This window comes from Talpa occidentalis, unplaced genomic scaffold, assembly GCF_014898055.3.
Source record: "Talpa occidentalis isolate TD23 unplaced genomic scaffold, MPIMG_talOcc4v2.1 talOcc4.17, whole genome shotgun sequence".
Lineage (NCBI taxonomy): Eukaryota > Metazoa > Chordata > Mammalia > Eulipotyphla > Talpidae > Talpa > Talpa occidentalis.
Genome location: NW_023601754.1, coordinates 23706641 through 23730838, shown reverse-complemented (window position 1 = coordinate 23730838; position 24198 = coordinate 23706641). Strand labels below are relative to the sequence as shown.

The 24198-nt window shown below is 49.8% G+C and overlaps 1 protein-coding gene across 2 annotated transcripts in view; it reads right to left on the bottom strand.

Annotated features, from left to right (window-relative positions):
- Positions 1–23647, bottom strand: part of MYLK3 (myosin light chain kinase 3) — a 38389-nt gene extending 14742 nt beyond the window's left edge. The window contains exons 1-8 of one of the 2 annotated variants that reach the window (XM_037516331.2): positions 23447–23647; positions 10996–11086; positions 9853–10255; positions 5708–6165; positions 3102–3207; positions 2480–2573; positions 1878–1987; positions 817–958 (exon numbers count right to left, since the gene is read on the bottom strand). In XM_037516331.2, the coding sequence (XP_037372228.1) occupies positions 817–958; positions 1878–1987; positions 2480–2573; positions 3102–3207; positions 5708–6165; positions 9853–10255; positions 10996–11086; positions 23447–23533 (1491 nt within the window). In that variant the 5' untranslated portion in view covers positions 23534–23647. Of the gene's footprint in view, positions 1–816; positions 959–1877; positions 1988–2479; positions 2574–3101; positions 3208–5707; positions 6166–9852; positions 10256–10995; positions 11087–16490; positions 17110–23446 lie in introns of those variants that run through there. The other variant, XM_037516332.2, reaches the window with a different exon arrangement.
- Positions 23648–24198: the final 551 nt, after the last annotated feature.

Here is a 24198-nt window from a genome sequence, read left to right as displayed (position 1 = left end):
CACATTCACTCTACACACTATCACGTGGCTCTTAAAGGGAATGAGAAGAGATGTCCTCAATATGTAATCAACCGAAAAAGCAAGTTAAACAACAGGATGCCTAGTACAATTGTGTGTGTTTACATATCAAGCCAAGCTGCCAGGCAGGGAAAACTTTCACTGTGTATTTTGTACATATTCACTTTGTCTATATTATCTATTTTTACATATTTTCCTACTTTAAATTTTTTTAAATTTAAATTTTGCTACCTTAAATTTTAAAAAATTAATCTAAAAGATAATTTTAAAGAAAAATGTCATTGTATCAAATACCACTTAAAGAGGTACATTATCGGGCCTCCCTGGTGGCTCGAGGGGTTAAGTCCTAGCATTTTGAAGCTACCAGCAGCCACTGCAGCATGAGCTCCAGCCCCATCCAGGGAGCTGACCCACATGGCACAGCAGATCTCTCCTGTCTTGCCTGCTGCTCCCCTCAGCAGTGTATTTCAGTCGATCTGCCTATTCTGCTCCCCACTCTGTCTCTGGTGAATCCTCTCACACACAACCCACACCTCCAGCTTAGGCCCCAGCTCTTGTATGCATAAATAAATAAAATAAATAATTTTTTAAAAAGAGGTACATTATTCACATTTTACAGATGGAAAAACTGAGGCTCAGAAAGACAGATGACTTGCCCTAGAGTCCAGAGCCAGAAAATGGCAGAGAGGCAGGATGGAAGCCAGGAGCATCTGTCTAGAGGGCTCTTGAAAATGAGAGAGGAGTAGAGGTTCAGAAACCTGGGAGGTCCACCCACCATGTGCCCGGGGGAAGGCTGACCTTGAGGTCCAGGTGCAGGATGTAGTGCTGATGGAGGTAATGCACGCCCTCGCAGATCTGCTTGGTGAACAAGACCACGTCTAGCTCAGTCAGGTGGTACTTCTCATTTGTGATCCGGTCGAAGAGCTCACCCCCATCCACACTGCAGGGCAAGAGGGGTGTTTGAGGGGAGAGGAGACAGACCCTTGAATGAAAAAGACTCTCGGAGGATTTGTCTACTCTTATCACCAGAGGCCAAAGGAGGCCAATCTAGGAGGACCCAAGGACGCCATTGCCACATGGGGTTTTATGGGATGCTTTGCCCTGGCCCATTCCCAGTTCAGAGTGCAGGTGGTCAGGAAGACCAGGGGTTGTCTACAGTGTTGATAATCCAGGTCCCCTCTGAGTACCCTAGGCCCAAATTGTAAACTTATTTGACTAGAGGGGCCAATTAGCAAAAGCCCCAAAAAGGAAAATCAGACCAGATGTGAGACAAAAGTTTCCTTAGAATAAGGAGCCACTAGTCTATCTTCTACTTTTCTAAGAGACAACATAACAAATGTTTCACTCTCCTTAGTCCTACCAGAAGGAAAACAGCAGAACAAGCACAAGAATAAATGGCCTCTGAGCCCTTGATGACAGGGTCGGGGTAGTTAGGAGTGGTGGGGACTATGGTAAATGGAAGACAGTTTGTCCTGTCTACAAAAGTCAGTGACTATGAGCTCCAGCATATTGTCTCCAGTTGGAAATGCAGGTCCAGCTTTGCTAGGTCTTTCATATTTTCAAAACAAGCCAATATCTAGGTTTTAAGGCAAAATGCCCCAATTTCTAATTGTTAACAACTCAATCAAAATTACTAAAAATCGTGTGGGCCAAACACATACATCTGCAGGTCAAATTGGCATCACCGGTCACTGGTTAGTGACAAAATGGAGGTCAAGCAGCTGAACCCAAGCAGAGGAGGTGATGACAAGGCCCAGGGTATTCCAGAGAGAAGAAAGTAAAGGGAGAGCATTGCCTAGAACCACGGTCCAAGCCCTGGTCCTTGGAGGACATGCTGCCCCGCCTCCTGAGACACTCACTACTCCATCACGAGGGTGAAGCTGTTCTTGCTCTCAAAGGCATCATAGAGCTGGATCAGGTTCACATGACTGAGCTGGTTCATGATGTTGATCTCGTTCTTCACATCCTCCTGTGGTGCAGAGAGGAGAGGAGTTTCCAACAAATGGATCAGGAAGAGAGCTAGCTGCACCTCCCAAGATATGCACGCACCCCTACACCCATGTGCACATGCATGAGCACATATGTCACATGTGCATGGACACATGCCATATGCACGCACACATGTATGCACATGGCCAGCATCCTGCTCTCACAACAGGTCTCTTGGACTTACCACCCGAACTCAGTCTTACAGCAGAAGGGCCCTTAGTCTGACCCACCCCTCTCATAGGAAACTGAGGTCCCAGGACACCTATGAGTTTGCTCAGCAGACCCTGAGCCCTGGCTGCAAGGTGACCTGCAGGCTGGAGTGTGGCGTCAGGTGAACGAGGAAGGGCTGGTGGCCAGGTTTCCTGCTCTCCTGGAGGGGTTGGGGACATCATCGGCCCAGGGGGCTGTGAAGGGAATGGAGGAGTCCTGAACTTAGCCAGAGGGAGTGGCCAGCCCAGGGCAGAAGCCTCACCCGGTCCTTGGCGCTCTTCACTTTGATGATCTTGGCCGCCAGCGAGAGGCCAGTGGACTTCTCTGTGCACCTGTGGACCTGGCCAAACCGGCCCCTGAAGAGACACGTTGACACCTCAGGCTGAGAACCCAAGAGGCTCATCCCACACTCGGTGGGCCTGCCTGTTCCCCGTGCTTACTTGGCCTTCCCCTCCTCCACACCCCCCCAGGGATTACCCTACACCCCACAGCATTCCTAGCATCACCCCCACTTCACACGGCTATCTGAAACCTAAAGAACTTCACCCCACACCACTCAGGCTGTCCTGCATCCTGGGGGACTATTCTTCCAGCTGCCCCCCTCAACCCCATGCCAGCTCTCCTGCCACTTCCAGGATATGGTTCCCATGTACATACTGTGTGGAATCTCCTGGGCCAACAGCTTCCCTCATCCACACTTGGCTTTCCTACACTCTGGGGGATTCTGTCTTCCCCACCCTGCAGGTTCTCTACTCACTCTCGCTGCATGGGATCCCACTCCCGACCTTGGCCCTATCAGTTCCTGAGAAGCTTCCAGCAGTGCTCAGTCTCCAGGCCCCTGCCTGGCCCCTGCCCACCCCTCACCAAAGCAGAAGGCCACCTACCCTCCCAAGACTTCGTGCTGGCACACCATGTAGCCCGCTGAGGTTGAGGTCTCCTTGACATTCACCATCCGGTGCTCGAAAGGGGCTGGTGGGGCTGGACTGTCATCTGTTCAGAGGACAACAACCTGTGAGCTCCTAGAAGGCCAGCACCTCTCACCACTGTCCAAGTCACTGCACTGCACTTGGTTCAGGTGACAAACATCTCATTCAAGTCACCCTTTTGTCAGAGGAGGAAGCTAAGGCTCAGAGAGATGAGGTGAATGGCCCATGGTCACACAGTCAGGGATGGATGGGCTTCAAACCTAGGTCTTCCAGCACCTGTGACTGTTATTTGCAGCACAGAGAAGTTATGTCCAGTCTGTTCAGTGATGATGAGAAGAGGATCCAGGTGGCAGAGCAGCCCACAGGAATCAGGAGGCTCACTTGAACCAGGTATGGAACAGGGGTGTTTTTTTTTTTTTAAAAAAAAAAAGATTTATTTATTTATTTATGCATACAAGAGCTGGGGTGCAGGCCAGAGATGTAGGGGTGAGAGGATTCACCAGAGACAGAGTGGAGAAGATCAGGCAGATCTACTGAAATACACTGCTGAGGGGAACAGCAGGCAAGACAGGAGAGGTCTGCTCTGCCATGTGGGTCACCTCCCTGGCCAGGGATCGAACGTGTGCTGCAGTGGCTGGGGATAGCTTCATAGTGCTGCGTCTTAACACTGTGCCACCAGGGAGGCTCTGGAGCAGGGTTTAATGATGGGACTATGTTTAAAGGTACAGACAGGGCTATGGAAGAAGCAGCCCATAGAAGTTTAGCTGGGGACAGGGGGGGTGGGGGCGGCGACAGTAGGTCTGGAGGGAACCGGAGGACAGCAGCATGTATACAGATTAAAATATTTTAGTTTTTTTTTTAAATAATCTTATCCGGGCCTCCCTGATGGTGCAAGGAGTTGGGCACCTCACTATGAAGCAATCCACAGCCTCTGCGGCATGAGTTCGATCCCCGGCAGGCCAGGGAGAGACCACGTGGTGAGGCAGACCTCTCCTGGCTCACCCGCTGCTCCCCTCAGCAGTGTATTTCAGTCAGTCTGTCTGTTCTGTTCCCCACTCTGTCTCTGGTGGATCCTCTCACCCCTCTGCATCTCTGGCCTGTACCCCAGCTCTTGTATGGGTAAATAAATATTTAAAAAAAAACCTTATCCTTCAGAAGTAAGATACACCTAGAACTATTACATGAAATGGAGTAAAGAAATCAAACAGAGTCCAGAACACACACCAAACACAATGACATACACCAGGTTATGCATAACAACCTGGAGACACCCCGGCAGGAGGTCATAGGCTGACAGTTATTGGGAGCAGGTCTTGGGAGCACTCGGAGGGTTCCATGGACGACTCCAAGGCCTCCAAAACCAGGCCTGGAGCCTGGGAGTACTAGCTTCTTTGTGTGTCTTAATACAATCACAGTACAAGTTTGACTAGAGAGTGTGTGGTTTATTCTTTTTGTGTGTTTATAAAGGCAAACCCTGAGACACAAGGAAGGAGTAAGACTTGTGGGGTTCTCTTGTGTTTTCCTTTTCCTGGTTGCCTAGACATGTTGGGAGAACCCAGAATCTGGTGCATGTAGCGCAGATCCCAGCGCAAGATCCCGTGTGGAGAGTCCGTTCTGTCGTCACTGCCCTCTGTTCTGGGCGGCAGTAGAGCCAAGGTCCACACAAGAAGTTCTGCAGCTAGACAGCCAAGGTCAGGTCCTGGCTCCTTCAGCACCAGCTCCGTGACCTTCAGTGTGTTTCTGAACCTCTTGTGTGTTTCCATCTTTCCCTACCCAGGGGTCAATGAAGGTCAACAGCGTCATGCAGTGAGTCCTCGGGGAACACTGACTGTATCACCAGCCCAAGTCTTCAGACTGCTCTGCGCTGCACTTCAGGAATTAAGGGAGGTGTGTCCACATTTGGGACAGGCCACGCAAGGGGAGAGGAAGCCGCTGGAGAACAGCGGGGCCGCTGGGAAGCTCCGGAGTGGCGAGGCACTGGGAGGACCTGCAGCCACAGGGCCCTGCTCCTGGGGCTCCAGACGTTCTGGGGCCTTCCTGCAGCCCCATGGGGCGAGGGCTCTGACCAAGGAAGGTAAAACCCTAAATGCTAGAAGAGTTGAGGGCCTTTGAGTCACAAGAACACAGGATTCCTTTCTCCCTGCCCCCATCCCTGGGATAGAAAGCAGGTCAGTGGTCACATTGGCCTCGTCCTGTCCCCATTGAGAGCTTACTGGGTGCCAGTGGCTGAGAGTATTATATACAACAACTAATAGACTTGCTTTTTAATAGGCATCTTCTCTGTCTCAACCCAGAATGATGCCAAAGGTGGAGAACTCAGGCAGGCAGTTAGCCACGAGAAACCTGAGCCACTCTCTCCTCCCCATTACATTCAGCTCCAGCTCAGCCCTCTGCATCCCGGGTGCCAGGGTCTCCAGCCCTGGGATGGATGTACCATCACATTGTTCCAGTCTTGGACTCCCCTGAGCCTGCATTGTCTCCCCTAAAAACTACAGAGAGAACCCCTCTGGAGCAATCCCTCCAAACCCATTCACCTCGGGCCACAGGGCACTGTCCCCACTTACCCAGAATCATGCTGCCAGCCTCGGCGCCCAGGGGCACTGTCTGTCCTGCTTCTGCTCCTCCCGAGCTCCCTGCTGAGGAGCCCTTCCTGGGCTCAGGATTTCCTGCTCCTGGGCCTTCCTCCTGCTGCAGGCCCAGGGACCCAGAGTCTTCTCCTCTGTCCCTCCTGGCCCCTCCTGGTCCCGTGGCAGGCTTGACCCCAGGGACCTGCTTCTCGTCGGCCTTTGCTTCCTCATAGCTGTTCCACTTCTGCAGGAGAGGAAATTCACTGGCTTCTTGTGGGATCTGATTGCTCGACGCAGTTCCAGGGGCCTGAGAACAGCATGTGGGTTCAGGTGGGTCCTGCCCACCTGGATGGGCAGCTGCTGGAGACTCCACAGGGGGTGTGGGTCTGAAGCTATCTCCTCCTGCCACCAGCAGCTCGCCAGGGGTATCCGTCTCCTGCACGTGGATGGAGATGCTGGGCAGAGAGAAATATGGGCCTGAGAATTAAAAAAAGGGCTCTGGAGTCAGAACAGACCTGGGTTCAAATGCCTGCTGTTGTCAGTCAGTGCTGTGGCCTCATGGCCTCAGTTTCCTCATCCACAAAATAGGCCTTTAGGGTTGTTTTAAAATAAGAGTTAGGTGTGGTTGGAGCCAGTAGACACCAACCCTTGCCCGTCTGGATCCCTGCCCACCTCTGCCCAGAAGCACAGCAGGGGAGAGGTTGGTTCCTCTGATGGTACCATCAGCTCTCAGGATTCCACTGGATGAGTGTCCACAGAAGACTTGAATAACCTCTAGTGGACAGATTGGGGACCAGTGCCTCTGAGGACCCTAAGAAACCTGCTTCTGGGGGCCTCCCTTGTGGCGCAAGGGGTTTAAGACACAACCTATGAAGCTATCTACAGCCACTGCAGCACAAGTTCCATCCCCGGCCAGGGAGCTACCCACAGGCACAGCAGACCTCTCCTGTCTCACCCGCTGCTCCCCTCAGCAGTGTATTTCGTCAGTCTACCTGTTCTGTTCCCCACTCTGTCTCTGGTGAATCCTCTCACCCCCACACCTCTGGCCTCTACCCCGGTTCTTGTATGCATAAATAAATAAATCTTAAAAAAAAAAAAGAAACCTGCTTCGGCCCCAGGAGAATTGTGGCAGGAGATGTGGGCTCTCCCCACCCTTCTCTAGGCCTCAGTTTCCCTTTCAGTCAGAAAAAGAGAGAAGGGAAAGAAAAGAGAGAGTGTGAGCCAAGTCAAGCATCCCACTGGAGGCCCCCACTCAGACATAACTTATTAAAATTGCCCATATGAGCATGGATTTCCTGTTTTGCTCCAACAAATGGACCTGGCTGCGCAGGGCCCACATGTTTGCATGGCTGAGCAGCAGCTCCCCACTTCCCACAGGCCATGCTGTGCCCCAGCGATACAGTGGGCTTACCCCCTTCATCCATTTTCTGTACCCAGAGCTTGTGGCATTGGGATCTGAAGCCCCAGTCAGAGGTTCTGGGCCTCCAGGGGTTCAGAGCTGCCTTCTCACAGCTGCTCCCTCTCCGACTCTTCCTGACAACCCCTCTCTCAGGCCCATGTGTTGGGGCAGGGGTACGGGAGGGCTGTCTGGGGTGGCCTGAGTCTCAGGAGGGTACTGGGCACCCTCATTTCTGGCCTAGGTCCTGCCACTAAGTTGATGGATGACTTTGGGCAAGTCCAGTCTCAGCTTCCTTCTCCATCAAATGGGGAGAGCGGTAGCTAACAGACAGGCAGAGAGGACCGCCTGAGAGGAAGGCACGAGTGCACAGGCTCAGAAAGCGAGGCCTAAAATGGTACCATCACTGTGGAAACAATATGACGGTTCCTGAAAAACTCTGAAATAGAACAAGCATATGATCCAGCCTATTCCGGGAATATATCCAAACGAGTAACAGCAGAGTATTGAAGAGATATTTGTTCACCCACGTTCACAGCAGCATAATTCACAGAAGCCTCATCATTGACTGATGAACAGACACACAAAATGTGCTGTGCACCCACAAAGGAATATTACTGATCCTTAAAAAGGAGAGAAAATCTGACAAAATCAGAATCAGATGAGGCCATCATTGCAAGTGAAATAAACCAGACACAAAAAGGCAAATACTATATGATTCCACAAAAATGAGTTACCTGGATTGGTTACAGAAACAGAAAGTAGGGTAGGCTGGGAGGGGGTGGGAGTTGTCTGATGGGTCGGTCCCTTGCTTCAGATTAGCAAGATCACAAAGTGCTGGCGATCTGTGTCATGTGAACATACAATGTGAATATACTTAATGCTACAGAACTGTCCACTTTAAAATGGCCACAATGGTAAAGTGACAGTATGTGCTTTTTACTGCAATAAAAAACATTGAAGCCTGACCCCAGCAGCAGGTGGCCCATTCTGAGCATACACATCATCTGCGAGCAGAGTGAGTCTGGAAGACGGACCTGTGCACACCAGCCTTGGGCAGGAGGGGTAGAATCCTCCCAACACTGAACCCCCAGGAGTGAGTGTGGGTTGGTGATGACAGAGCGGGAGAGTATGGGGGCCTCCAAGCCTAGCTCAGGCCTTGTCTCTGACCAAGGACATGTAAACAAGGTAGGAAAGAATCCAGGTAGCAGGTGCCAGCTGAGAAGGTCAAGAGTCTCAGCTGTCCCCACCCCCGTGTTCACACCTAGGGGGGAATGGGTGGACCCGAAGTCACCATCATGCGTTTCCAGGCCATTTTGTGTGTCTTAAGACTTTCCCTCCTTCTGCAGCACACCCAGGGCTGACACGACTAGTCAGCGACAGCACAGTGTTCCACCAAGTCCAGCTGGGGCCTTAGGGTCCCCTGCACAGGCAAAAGCTGCCTGGGTCAAACCTATTTTCCTCAATATAACCCTGAGCTAGCCGAGGAAGGACAGGTAGTGACAGCCCCACTTCCTGAGCCCCAGAGCAGATTCGGCATACCTGAAATTCAGGGCTGAAACTGGATAGAGACCTTACACCTCACACAGAATCCTTTTAGACCCCTAACAAGTTCATGGAAAGTTCATCCCCATCTCCAGATTCCACATCTAGAGTCCTGGCTTTGATCCAGGGCTGCCTGCCAGGAATCCTACCCTCCAACTGGTTAGGTCTCCGGAGGCTCCCATTTCCTTCTAAAACAAAGGCAGGCAAATAATCTGGGGTTCTCTACCACTCATCACAGCACAGACACCTGTTCCCCTCCCTGACCCAGGCCTCAGTGGCGCAGCTACCACACAGCTCAGGACAAGCCCAGGAGGGCACCAATTCCCTTGAGCGAAGCCCAGAAGCACAGTGTCTTCCAGTGGCCACCCTGGGCCCGGGCGTGCGGCCACCCCCCCACCCCCATGGCAGGTGAGCACTGGGACAGGGAGGCTGGTGCTCAGCTGGTTTTCTGCATCCTTATTTTCCTGCAGAGAGTCTGCTGAGGGCAGGCCCAAGGCTGCATCCTAAGGGTGAGGTCACAGCCCCACCCCTGAGGTCCAGGACCCCAAGTGCAAATCTCCTGAAAGTCCCCTGGCTTGACAGCCTACACCGCCCTCCCACCTCTGAGTGTCCCATCCCTCTCTCCCCACTATCATATTTAGGGCTTAATTAAACATAGGCCTGATGAAGCAGGATGGCACAGTGTTTAGGGGCAGATTCTGGAATCAGATTCAGATTCTATGAATCCCTAGCTGTGTGACCTGAGAACTCTGAGCCTGTTCCCGCATCCATAAAACAGGGACACCAACCACACTCACCTTCTGGGGTTGTTGTAAGAATGAAACGATAGGATGCCTGTAATCCTCGGTCAATGCCTGGTACAGGGGACATGTACAGTGAACCCGTCATTTTGAGCTATTATTATTGTGCTAATTCTCAGGGATCCTCAATGCTGCTCTGCATTGGAATCACCTGGGGAGCCAATAAAAGACATGCCTGAGCCTCACTCCAGACTGAATAAACCAGAACCTCTTGTCGGCACAGAGAACTGCGCGCTAAGCTCCAGAAAGCAGCGGCCTTGTCTTGTCTTCCCCTGGGGAGGCCAACCCAGCGCTGTGTAGATGGTGGAGGCACAACCCAAGCAGGTGGTCCCTGGCCCTGCTCCAGCTGAGGAGCTGTAGCTCATTCCTCCCCTCGCCCAGCTTGGAAGAGCATCCCTTACCTTGGACATGTTTCTCCACCACTGTGAGCTGCTTTGGCCTGGGCAGGCGGTCCTGAAGTCAGCCTCATGCCTTCCTCTAAGGGTTGAGGATCGGGATCCGGTCTGTCGGATGAAGCTCCTTCTTCTGTGACCAGTGCAGCCTCCTGGTCAGCGGGGGCTTCACTGACCAGATCGGGTGCCACAGATAATTCCGGGTTAGTCTCGGGCTTCTTGCTGGATGCTCCATTAGCTTCCGCCTCTGTGGGCAGCAGCAGGTGGCCAGGGGGCTGGGTCAGGCCAGGAACGCCATCCCCCTGCTCTGGCAAGGCCTCTGCCTGGGTGAAGAGGTCAGATCCCATCCCTGAAGGGCTGAGTGGGGACAGCCTCTCTGCCGCCCTCTCTGGCAAGTCAGGCTTCTGGCTCTCTGCAGGAAAACAGGCAGGGTGAAAATGCACTCCCATTAGGAGGACGCAGTCCTGAAGCCAACATGAAGAATATGCCGAGGCCCACTCAGTGCAGTGTGTTCACCTAACTAGAAACAGTCCAAACCATCAATAGGGGCTTGGTTGGTACAAGGAGTGCCACATGGTTATAACAAGGAGGAAGCAAATACCTGTTTGTGGATACAGAGGGATTTCTGGCCATCTTGTAAAGGGTGAAAAGCTAGGTGGAGGGTACGCTTCTGTTTATCTAAGAAGGGAGTATGTATGTGGTGTGCGTGTGTGTGTGCGTGTGCGTGTGTGTGTGCATGTGTGTGTGTGTAACGACTGATAACATGGCCTAGAAATAAGGTACAAACTTTTTGCATATGGGGGGAAAACAGGATGCCGGGAAACTATACCTCATCTTATTCATTTGACTTTGGAACCATGTGGCCATTATGCAAAATTAGTTTTTAAATTAAACTTAAAAAAAAAGCAATGTATAAAAATTTACAGCAAAGGAAAATAAATACACGTCAGTTGGACACATAATGTATATGCCAAGCGACTCTCTATCCCAGGCCAGCGGGACATACGTAAAGCACAAAAATAACTGGGAAACAAACAAAAATACACATTCCCACAGTTTCCCAGTAATCTTTTGGTTGTTGTTATCGGGGTTATTTATATTTGAACCTGCCACGTGTGTGATGTGGGGTAAAGCAGATGGGGTCCCCCTCACCTTCCCAGGGCCCCCTGGTCTCGGCTTGCACACCCCTGGTGCTCGCTGCATGATTTGGTTTTGCTTCTTTCTCTTCCACGCGCTCTTTGTGCTGAAAGAATAATCATGAAACCGATCAACCACACCATTCAGGCCGCAGACGTCTGTTGTGGGCCGTCCTGGGTTTGAGATGGAAGCTGGTTACCCAGCGGAGCCTCATGTGCTATTAGCGGGAACTACTGCTCTTGCCATGTTAGAGGTAAGGACACGGAAGCTTTCCCAAGGTTGCCAAGCCCTTTCCAATATGTTGCCACCACTGCTGGCGAGGGGCAGACCCGGCCCTGACCGCGGGGACGAAGTAGACTGTCCCTCAATGTACTTAGACCAGGGATGGAAAATAAATACCGTCTTAACACGGCAAACTCAGATTGATGAGTCGCTGGTTAGGGTTGGGTTCTGGGGAAGAGTGCCACCATCGAGTCCACATCTGTCAGGGCACTGGTGTGTTGGGTCTCACGGTCACCCCACTTGGTACCACAGTACAACTAGGAACACTGCCCCTGACTCTCGAGAAAGACTTGCTGGGTTTCAACCCTATTGTCACCACTTTTGAGCAAGATCCTCCACTGTTCTACATCTTTCTTTTCTTTTTTTTTTTAAGGTTTATTTTATTTATTTATGCATATAAGAACTAAGGTGCAGGCCAGAGGTGAGGGGTAAGAGGGTTCACCAGAGACAGAGTGGGGAGCAAGACAGGCAAAGCCACTGAAATACACTGCTGAGGGGAGCAGCAGGAAGACAGGAGAGGTCTGCTGTGCCATGTGGGTCAGCTCCCTGGCTGGGGATCGAACTCATGCTGCAGTGTCTGGCGATAGCTTTATAACTGTGAGACTTTAACCCCTGAGCCACCAGGGAGGCCCCCTCTGCATCTTACTTTCTTCATCTGTAAAATGGGGAGAATAATATCTGCCTCATAGGGTGGATGAGAGTGTTGGGGACATTGATCTGTGGACTGTCCTGAGAATTGTGCCAGCCGCTGGGGAGAGCTCAGTAGCTGGATGACCAGTCCTGCCCAAGACAGAGCCACCAGCCTCCCAGGAGCCCACCCCGGGGATCTCTCGGCAGCTCTTCCTTGACTGCAAATGGTCCTTGCCAGGCAGTGCTCTTGTTTCTGAAGCAGCCTGGGGCTCTGTGTATTTCTAAGTGCAAATATTTCTAGAAGGCCTGGCCCTTGCTAGGTGACCTAGTGTTTCTAGGGGTTTGGAGCCTTCAACTAGTGCCATCCCGGGCTCCTGGTACCTGTCACAGGGGCTCACACTCCTGCTCACATCACTGCCTGCTGAAGACTCCTTTCCTGTTTTGACCACAGAGCACCCTAATTTGGGAGCCCAGAGGCCCCAAAACAGCTAGAGACAAATTTTTCTGATTTGTACAGCATCTAAGTTTTTTAGATTTGTTACCAACCTTTTAAATTGGGGAGATTTTTGCATTAAAATTTCTAGGTTCCCTTTTGGGGGATAGACTTGTTCTGTATTTTGATTGCAGCGGTGGTTGTATACATCTGTTGAACTATACACTTAAAATGTGCATATTGTGTGTGTGTGCATGGGTATGTGCCATTTGTGTGTAAACTATACCTCAGGAAAACCAATTAGAAAAAAATTCTAGGTTCTTAGCTTCTCTTGAAAAAACTGGCAGGATCTGTGAGGTCTAGGCCCACAGAGCAAAAATGGGCTGGAGCAGCTTGTCACCTCTGGAGGGGGTTTATCTCCCTCAAACATCTCCCACACACAAAGGATGAGGGTTGGTTCCACAGTTATTTCTCAGGCTCTCGCAACCCTATTACTGTCTCATCCCTTTGGGATTTTAGGCCACCGGCCTTGCTCTCTTAATGGGAACACACAGGCCAGTGCTGGGCATTATCTTCACACTAGCTGCCGCCATCATGATCACCACCAGCATGGCCCCGACCCCCGCTCCGCAGAGCCCTCTCCCTTGGTCCCATTCACAAACTCTGTGCTGCCACCCCCAGATTTGGGGAAACTGGAGGCATTATCACCAGCTGCCTCCGAGTTTACCCTACCGGTACAGACTGTCCTTTGGCAGACCTTGTTGGACACAAATTGTCCTTTCCTTCCCTCTGTCCTTGGTGCAGGCAGACACGTGCACACACAGGCGTCTGCTGGCTCTCTCTCTCTCTCTCTCTCTCTCTCTCTCTCTCTCTCTCTCACACACACACACACACACACACACACACACACACAATGCGGGGCTTTGTCTTCAGGCCTCAACTTTCTGGTCCTCCCTTGTCTGGTGCATCCAGGCAAAGGGGAGAGACCCCAGTCACCATCCCAGGGACTAATGTCTTCTGAGCAGCCTGTCCGTGACTTGGGTCCAGGAGTCAACGCCCCAACGCTGAGCCTGAAGTCATCCTTCACAAGCGTCCCCTGGCTTCTCGAAATAATCTAATTCAATATGACACCCAAGCGGCCTGAGGAGGCCCTTCACCAAGTTCTGGCAAAACGATCAAATTTAACAGCCAGTGCTAGGATTTAATTCAATTCCACAGATGATTACTATCCCCCACACTCTTAGGGAACACAAAGAGGGGCTCCAGAAAGTCTCCATAACATGCTATTTCCTGCAGTGTCGCCTGACAAATTAGGCTGTGTCTCAGCTCCCTGCCCATCCTCGGGCACCTCCTGTGAGCCCAGCCCAGGCCCAGGTAGAGAGAGAGGAGCAGAGGCCTCGGCTGAGCCAGAAGGAGCTGACAGCCTCCTGGACAAGCAGCCCCAGACCCGCCGTTAGTGACAGGTGTGCGCCTCTAGCACTAAGACCAGAGGGGAGAGCAATAGTGTGCCGGGGGAGCACAGAGACAAGAAGCACAGAGGACTCAGAAAAGAGAAAGTTCTATGACTTTCTCCTTCAGAAATGCCTGGATAGCTGCAACGTGTATAATAGCTATTTTCCTGCATGTATGAAGATCTCCTACAAAACAGCAAAAAACCGAAATAAAAAAGTGACAAAAGGACGTGAATTGGCATTTCACAAAAATGTACATGAGGTTTTAAATCCATGACAGATGCTCAAACTTCTTGTAAAAGAAACCCAAACTGGGCCTCCCTGGTGGTGCAAGGGGGTTAGCACTGTGAAACTATCCACACCCACCGCAGCATGAGTTCAATCCCCGGCCAGGGAGCTACCCACATGGCGCAGCAGACCTCTCGTCTCACCCGCTGCTCCCCTCAGCAGTGTATTTCAGTACACCAGCCTGTCCTGAAGGTGAATCTGGTGAATCCTCTCTGGTGAATCCTCTCATCCCTCCCCTCATACCTCTGGCCTACACCCCAGTTCTTGCATGCATAAAAAAAAATAAATCTTAAAAAAAAAAAAAAGAAAGAAGCACAAACTGAACCAGAATGAGATAGTACATTTGATCTAATTCTGGTTATATTTAAAATTCTCTATAATAAAAAGTCTAAAATTTTTTATCAACTGAAAAAGAGAGTTAACTTTAAGAGGCATGTGAACAATTGTCTTGGTTATCGACTGAAACAAACTTAAAAAAGTATAAGACAATCAGGAAAATTTGAACCATGTCTTTGGTAGTATTAAATTAATAAAAGATATGATAACGCTATTGTGATTATCTTTTCTAAACGAGCCCTTGTCTTTTAGATATAAAGGCTGAAATGTTTATGGAAGAAATGATGCAAGGTGTCAAATTTGCTTCAAAATAACCACGAGGGGAGAAGAGAGTGGGAACAGAGGAATCAACACTGACCTTCAGGAATTGGCTCATAGGTTCATTATAATGATCTTCATTGTTAAAGGTATTTAATATCCTTCATGCTAAAATGTTTTTTTAAAATACATTACAATAAGACCTCAGTGTTCAACAATCAGTCAGGAAAAGAGTGCAAAGTTGGATAAATTCTTTGTTAGCAAAAGTGGAGGCAACAAGTATTCCCATATGGTGTTGGCAGGAGACTAATTTGTAATAACTTCTCTGAAGGTCAGTTTGGCTTTATCTACACAAGTTTCCCCTAGGCTTGGCATGGCCACATCTTGGAGTATATTGCAGATAAACTCACAAGCCTGTGATTAGTCACTGCATTGTTATTTATAATAGTTAAAAATGAGAAACAACATAAACAGTGATATGGGACTGATTAACAAATTAAGACACATCCCCTCCCAAATGGGGCACTCTGCCACTTCAAGAATTGAGGAAATTTTCAAGGTACAAATATGAAGACAAAGAAGGTGATTTGTATGCTAATGAGCTTAAAGATAAACAGACTATAACTGGAGGTGTCGCAGCAAACTGGCACCTATGATTACTGGAGTAGGAGGGTTATAGGAACTGAAGAGGGGGGGGGGAGCGGAGGATGGAGCAGGAGAGAGACATAGTATCTTTCTACCACTTGAATTTTTTTACCATGTGCATGAGATTAATTTCTTTTTGAAAGCTGAGGTCGGTTCCCAGCAGCAAGAGCAGAAGTCACATCTCCCCTGAAGGCCACACTCTCGGGGGAGACACAGAAAGTGAGTCTAGGGGCAGGGGTCATGCTCTGGAGAAGCTGCAGGGCAGGAAAGGGCAGGTGATGGCAGGGTGAGCATGGCCAGTGTTGTAGAGGGGACGAAGGCAGCTCCCTGCAGGCTCACTCCTGAAAGCTCAAAGCTTGGTAGCTGACAGAGTCAACCACAGACCCCATTAGGCCCAGCTTATCTCTTGGTGGTGACTCCAGGGATCTGAAATGGTGACTCCAGGCTGTCTGAGTGTTGCTAAGTGGCTCACCCTTAGCTGTTCCCAAACAGAGTGTTGCTCTACACGCCCCCACCACCACCCTGCCCCCCCACACACAAACACACACACACACACAAACACCCCCATGCCAGCCAAGCTTCCATTAGCGCGGGTTTGATTATGCAATCCTTGGGAACAATTGCTCCAGAAATACCACACTCCACCCCCAGGCTCCGGCTCCTGCCTGGCCTAAGTCCCCCCTGGGTCACTGTCAACACTCAGCTCTCCACAGGCAGCTGCACACTCCGCCCACTCTGGGACAGAAGGTTGGGAACAGGAAGGGGAGGAGGGTTTGGGGGTCTGTGAGGGTAAACTCACGTTCCCCATCTGTCTCCCAGCCAGATGTGAAGGACTAGAAAACAGAAGTGACTGAGATATGAAAGAAGCTGATCCATCCTCCTATCCTCAGTGGCCCCTATATCCCCCACTTCTAGGTGCCCCAATGCTGCCCAAGGCCCCACAGTCCTTGCCAGGGTACTGCCTCTTTACCTCCCTAGGGAGAATAGCCAGTTGTCCTGTCTGGAATCCATCTATGGCCTTTTGGGTAACATCTCTCCTTTCCCAATCAACAAATAATGAGAGCGGCACAAGAAGGGGACAATGGTCTTCCTGCTCTCTTAACTCTGCCACCAGGCCAGTCTCCCTACCAGCGCCACTGGGCCCCCCTTCCACTCAGAAGGCCCCAGGCAGGGAAGCAGTAACCAACCTCAGCAGCACCTTCAACCAGGCTTCCTCCCCTGCAAGGGACAATGCCTTGCAAGATGAAATCCACCAGCTTCGAGTTCTGGAACACGGCCCCCACCAAAGCAATGGCTTTGTCCACAGCCACGACCATCCTGAAGAGGGCTTCAAGCCGGGCGCCATGCTGGGCAGCGTCCTGCCGCACGGCTCTCACCAGCTCTAGGACCTCTGGCCACCCAGCCTGCACATCAGCTAGGGGAGCAGGGTCGGCCCCAGCTGGGCCCAGCACTCGGGAAGCCTCCAGGCGGTGCAGGCCTTGCTCCAAGTGGCCCAGACCTCTGGACACGCTCTGTAGCTTCTCGGTCACATCTTCTTGAAAATGCAAGAGTTTGTCAACCTTCTCATTCAGCACATTAAGCTTTTTGTCCATAGTGGTTAAGCAGGCCTTGCCCAATACTGGCAGGCCTCGGTGGCCCAAACTCTCCTTGGAGCCTTCTGACATCCTGATGAAGCTTGATCAGGGTGTGGACATGCAAGAGCCACTGGCGCTGGCCTTCACTGGGGCCCTGGTGTCTGCAAGTTCATTGTTCCTAGTAGTTAACGGTCTCTCCCCGCAGAGCCAATCCACACGATGGCCTGGGTTGTTCAGGGAGCCCAGAGGGCCAAGCTCTCTCTGAGTCTTTGCTTTGCTTATCTCCCACTCTGCTGTGGGCCATGAGTAACAGGCTGGGTTTGGCCCAGGCCTTGTCTTTGGGGCCCCTTTGACATCACAGCCTCATTGAACATTCCTCTCTGAGAGGCTGCTGATGGGCAAGTATTTGAAGAATCTTCCCGGGGCAGAAGGGAGTTTGTGTAGCTGAAACTAAAGGTTAGAAGAAAGCGGGCCCTTTAGGTAACATCTCTGAAAGCTAAACTCTACCAGGGGGTCTTGGGGATCCCAGGACAGCGTAAGACCTTCAGACCCCCAACACACTGAGGAGCAGATGGATTCCCAGGGCCATCCACATTTAATTCACAATAAAAATTGTGAATTAAATAAATTCATAAAAACCAAAAATAAATTCTGATTTTTTGTCATGATGAAAATCTTGATGTTCCTACAAATGAAAAAAAAATTGGGGGGTCTCCCCAATTTGCTGATGCCCCCAGCGGGTATTTGGTCAGCTCCTCCATCCCTCCCCTCACAGAGCTCTCAGTCACTAGTCACTTATACCCAGAAATAGAAGTGAGGGACAAAGCCCAGGCCACTGGCCAAGTGCCATCCCCACAGGTCTTGTTCCTCAGAAAGTGCTCTGGGGCACACTTGCCAGGGGCGCCTGCTCTCCCCCACAAGTGATTATGCAGGTATAGGGCACCCAATCTCTGACTGGAACAGATAGAACAGGACACGAGAGAGCCGAGGGCTGGGTTTCCTGTGGCTTGCAAACATTTTAGCCTCAAAAACCCTTGGTTCTAATGCAACTTTTGTAGACCCAATAAATAAGACAGACAAAGGACACTAAGTGGGGGCACAAGGGGGCACCAGAGAGTTTGGAGGCTGCCAGGTAGTGATTGACTGGATACATTGTCATCCAGACCCTCATCAGAAGAAAGCAAGACCCAGAAAGGGAATTTTTCTAGGGTTCCCCCTGGGACATGACCTCCTGAGGAAAGTTCAGCTGTTTTCAGGGCTGGTACCATGAGATGAAGATTAATGCACCCCTAAGACTCCTCCCTCTGAACAAACGCAATTATAAGAATACAATTGACCTGGAAATTCAACATCTGAAAGCACCTTTAGATCAATTTATTATCATTTTTTTAAGATTTATTTTATTTATGCATACAAGAGCTGGGGTATAGGCCAGTGGTGTGGCGGGGGCGGGGGGGGTCTATCAAGAGGATTTACCAGAGACAGAGTGGGGAGCAGAACAGGCAGATCAACAGAAATACACTACTGAGGGGAGCAGCGGGTGAGACAGGAGAGTTCTGCTGCTCCATGTAGGTCAGCTGCCTGACCAGGGATCAAATTTGTGCAGTGGCTGTCAATAGCTTCATAGTGCTGAGACTTAACCACTTGCACCACCAGGGAGGCTCTAGGTCAATTTATTATCTTAAGCTATAGGTGTGATACTGTGCAGATGAGATTTGACCCCAGAGCCCCTTGCTGCCCTCCCTCTATTCGTGTAGTTGCCCTAAGTAGCCCATGTAGAAATACAGACCCCTTTTTGGAGAGAACAGTCCTGGGTGTCACCGGTGGAATGGTCTGGAGCCTGCTCAAAAGACCACTGGTCTGCTATATTCACTGTGATTAAAACAAGCACACAAACAAATTCACGGAAAAGGAAGTTTGGAGAAGATTGTGCTCTAGCCCCTCTTGGGGATTCACTATGAATCTCAGCAGGACCTCATCTGACACAGAGAAACCAGCATCTGACCAGGGAATCACTCCTTCCCCCACATTTACACTTAGTACGTCCCTGTGTAATTAGGGCTCCCTGAATCAAACTTTGGGAAGTGGCTGCCTATGAAATCCCTGGAAGTATAACACCCAATGGAATGCCTGTCCTATAGTGGGTGCCAATAATCTTTGCAGAATAAAGTCCCTACAAGTTTAAAGAGACAGAACCCAGTCACAGGCCACAGATCTCACCTTTGCAAACCACAGGCACCATCAGTACCCCTCCCTGCTCTAGAGCTCTTTGGAGCAGCCAGATCTTCAGAGTAGCTGGCTTCCAGGCAAGCCCTGGTTAATAAAGCCTGGAAATGTTTCTGGAAAGTCCAAAAGAACCCAAAGGAGACAAATTCCTCAGACACATATCTGTAGCAAAAGCTAATTATTTAAATTACAAGAGGATTTGCCCCAGGTATTCATTAAGCAACAAGAGATTGCAACGCAACTGCTATCTAGTTTACTGGAAATATGGTTAATGCATCTTCCACTTTTCCAGAACTACCTTGAAGCTCTCTGGGGCCAGAACAGTGCCTCTCAGTCTCTCCTGGATTCCTGGCCTCACCAGTGTGCCAGGCATAGGTTGGGTATTCAATACAAATGTATGGAAAGCATGAACTAAGGGGACTCCAGCAAGAAGCAGGAGGCTGAGCTGACATTCAAGAGGCTTGAAGAAGGTGGGAAGAGCTGGGGTTTCCCACAATAATCAAAAGAGTACAGGGCAGAAAATCTTAACAATCCCTGCAAGTAGCACTGGGATCCTCTGGGAGAAAGCTCAGAATGTGCTGATAAGAGCAGTCCTTGAGGCTTCCTTGACGAAAAGGAGTAGCCAGCAGCTTTGAATCCCTTCCATTTTCCGATCTACAGAAAAAATTAATTTATGAGCACACAGTTTCCTTGAGAACTGATGTGTGGCTTTTCTTCAACTCTCCCTGTTATCCAGGGCACAGTAAGAGCCATGAGCAATTCTTTGGGGGCAATGATGCCTGCCCAGGACCATGGGATAGGAAAGAAATTCTAACCCCCAAGTCAAGAGAATGCAAACCAGAAAAGAGGCATCTGAGCTGGAATGTAAGAGTAGCAAATCCAATGGCAAGTGTCTTTCCTGGGTGAGGACAGGGAGGCTGATCCACTCCCAGAAACAAACAGGTTGACCTGTGCTGTAGGGTGGGGTCAGCATGCACTGACTCTTTCCTGGTATTTCTTGGCAGCCTAAGAGTCTTACGGCTCATGGGGTGGGAGATACTGAAATATCTTCATTTTAAAATGATATCAAATTCTGACTCCATTTGAAAAATTGTCCTTCCCTGTTCATCTTCTCTTCCCCCACAGATATCTGATTTAAATGATAGTGAAAATAAATCCACACTCTCATTGATAATGAGAATGGACGAAGAGCCTCTAAGTAGTCAATGAATTGGGACTTTCTCTTTAAAATTCCAGAGAGGCTTGCAGATCCCAAAGCCCCAGATGAAGTAAAAGAGGAGCAGAAAGGCAACATTGAAAAGTCCATTCCAAAACTGTGGCTTTTCTCTCCACCCCCCGACCCCCTGCACAAAAGGAAATTGGTTAGGGGAACCCTTGGAGATTAGAGGTTTGTTTTTGGAGAAACACAATGCCCACTATACAATAGTTCTATGTACTATTTTTTTTTTTGATGTAAAAAGGGCATTTTTATTGATAAAAGGATCAAGTCATCAAAAAGGTAAAAAATTTATAAACATATGTACCAAACAGCAGATTCTCAAAACATATGAAGCAAATATTGACGTAATTATAAGGCAAAATTGACAGTTATACAATAATAGGTGCTATGTACTGTTTTGCTGAGGGTTAACAGTGTGTCCTGAATGAACTCCACCCACTGGTGTTTTATGGACTCCACTTCTACCTCCACACCAAAGAGATTGCAAGTGCCTAGAACTACAACTCCCATCATGCCATGAATCTGCCATGACTCTCAACTTCCTGAAGGGGGCTGCTGGTAACTAAGGGTGGAGTTAAGTAGCTATGCGTGGTATAAAACTGAATACATGTGTGCCTGCGTGCTCTTCGTTTTGCCTGCCTTCAGCACCCAGGGTCCCAGCTCAGACAGAATTACTGATAGGACATATTGACTAGTTAATCTCTGTGTTCTTCCTCTTCTCATTTTCCTTATGAACAAACCTTTTCATTAACTTTTCACTATGTGCCTGCCCTTGAGTCTTGTCCTGAGTCCTTAAGTGTGAGGGTGAGGATTCATCCCAGGGTCACTTCATTTCCCTTTTAAGGTTGCCCTGTAACAGTCTGGAGGTTCTCCAGGAGTTTCCTAACTGATCATCCTCAACAAAATCAAGCAGTCAACAAATCTCAACCACCCATCCAGTTTTTTGTACCTTATTCTGAAATATGCACAGATACAAAAGGATCACCAGGTATTCCAAGAAAGCCCTCAAGATGAAAAGGGAACCCCAAAACATAATAAGGACCAAAAAGCTAGAAACATAACTGTGAAGAAACAGGGAAAACAGAAACCAGAAGAAGGTTTCAGAAAGATTCACATGAATAACCATTAAAACGTGTGAAATGTTATCTATCCATTAAAAAAGAAGGGGGTCTTGTCAGTCTGCCTGTTCTGCTCTCCGCTCTGACTCTGGTGAATTCTTTCACCCTCCCGCACTTCTGACTGTACCTAGTGCTTGCATAAATAAATAAATAAATCTTAAAAAAAAAAATACTGCCGTCATTGTGCAATTTTAGAACACACACACCAAAAAAAAAAAAAAAAATCATAAAATGCCCCCTGACATCGAAAAAGAGGAGAAAAAAATCACACCCCCAAAAAATGGAAACAGAATGACATCAGAATGCTTATCCTAAAAACAAATAAATGGTTGCTAGGAGACAGGCTGGATGTTCGGTTCTAGACTGGAAACCCTTAGAATTCTGAAGACACTGAACATTGTCAGAGGACAGAATGAAGAGTTACAATGATGCAAAAAAAAAAAAAAATGTATGTGCCCTTCCTAAGGAAGCTACTTTGAGGATACACTCCAGCAAAATGAGGGACTGAACAAAAATAATTCCAGGAAACAGCAGCTTCAATCTAGGCCTGAAGCAGGAAGATGAAGAATCCTGACAAGAGAGGGCTCCAGGGGGAAACATTATACACAAAGTAGAATTAAAGAAATGTAGGAAAATATTAAGAGTGTGGGGCTACCTGGACTTCATTCCTTTCTCTGCCGGTATTTAGCAAAACCGTTTCATTAACGTCTGTGAGTCTGCACTTCCTGGCCTGTGGCATGAGGATAACAATGTGTCCATGTGTCCGTGTCCTGGAGGTGTCAGGAGGGTCAGGTGAGACACCAGAAGGCACCTGGAACAGTGCTCAGCACACATGAAGTGGTAGCATCAGCAGGATGCTGGGCAGATAGGGACAAAGGGGAACAAAAGGAATTTGAGACTCCAAGACAGAGTTCTGTCAGGAGACGGTGAGATTAAAGGACATACTTCATTTTGCACTGAGGAATATCTACAGTCATAATAAGGCAAATGTTTTATTAGGTAAAAACAGGGATATATTGTGCGGGTGGGGGAGAGAAAGTGGGAGTGAGCTAAATCTTCATTTTTCTTAAGATAGATAATATACAAAATGGATGAGGAGGAAATTGGAGACAAACGCCAGGAGAAACAGCTAAAAGACGTTAATGTGTTTGCTTCAGGGAGCTGGACAAGAAGCAGACTTTGCCAGGCTCAAGGGCACACCTTAGGCGAGGCCAAGGCCTTGCACTTTATGGATTTGTATATTAATCACAGCAATGTTGCAGCACGAGGCAGTGAAAGGTCTTGTCCTAACAAAATCAAATATGACCATTTTCTGAGAGACGGGGGCCAGCTGTTTGAGGAAAAGTGCACTTCTACTTTACACACAAGTGCGGGGCTCCTTTAGCCTCCAACCCAGCTTTTCTCGCCTGTCGAGGGCGTCTCATAACGGTGCAGTGACCACAGGGCTGCCTGAGCATTCATATAGGTGAAACAGCAGTGTCTTGCACACAGTAAATCCACGAAAATGGCAGAGATTAGGACTGTGAATCGCACTGCCTTCCACCGACACCTGCCCCCAGATGGTCAGACCAGAGCCTAGCAGGGTGCTTGGCCAGGATGAAGACCAGGCATTTCCCCAACCCTAAATCAGCTCCCCCAAGCACCTGTCCCAGCCTCCAGGCATGCACCATGAGCTGTAGGCACTCAGAGTGTGCAAACATGCCCTCCATTGAGCGGAGCTTCCTTGGGTAAGGAAAGTAGAGATAAAATAGAACCTCAGAAAGCCTTGTAGGGTTTGACACAGGGCCCCTGGCCCTATCTGCAACGCCAACCCCACACCCCAACCTCACGCCACCTGGACTAGTGGGTAAAGGTCTAAGTCAGCCTCCCTGGGCTGTACCCATCCACCAAAGCTCCGTACTGACTGAGCTTCTTGGCCCCTGGTGTGGGGAGCAATTATCACCAAGGCTCCTGTGACCCTAACAATCGCTTGTCCTTCAAAGCACGCAGACCCAGCCCGCCCTTACCCCTGAGATCTGGGTGTAATCCAACGCCCGCTGCTGTCCTCTGGCGCCAGTTCTGTGCAGTGCCGCTGCGGGGCACAGAGTCCCCATCCTGAGGCCGCAGCGCTGTGCCAACTCAGTGTTTACTCTGCCTGGAGATGCCCAGTTGCCCGGACTGATGAGAATGAGGTGGGCTGGCCAACCAGGATTTCTCCAGAACTCAGGCACTACGATAAGTCTGGCATTTCCGCTTATCTCTGACCCTGCCCCCGGCCCCAGAGGCATCCAGAGGCTTCACTTGGTTATCTGCTTTGCTGGGCGGTATCTGCCTCCCCAGGGGCCTACTTCCTGCATCACTTAGTGGAGTGTCCAGTTGTGAAACAAACACCATGTGCTCCAAGGAGGGAGGCGAGTCCTCGGGCAGAATCCTGGGGCCCAGGGAGACGAGAGGGGACATCTTGCCTTCAGACGGCCCTCCAGGGCAGAGGCAAGCCCCTCAGCAGCAGCAGCAGAATGGGTTGGCAGCCCTGTTTTTCTTCAATGGGGCTGCTTGTACCCTGGCTGGGAGCCTGGTTGGTTATCTCCAGGCTGGGAAGGCCCAGCTAATGCTTCTCCAAGTGAAACTACTCAGGAAGCAATGAAGCTGTACAGAGCCCCCAAAGACTGGGGTGTGCTGTGTGAGGGAGAAGGCAGTACCTGCAGTCTCTGCTGAGTGAGATGGCAGCTCCCTCTCAGCCCTTGTCCTGGGGGAGGGCTCCCTGGCCAGATGGTCCCAG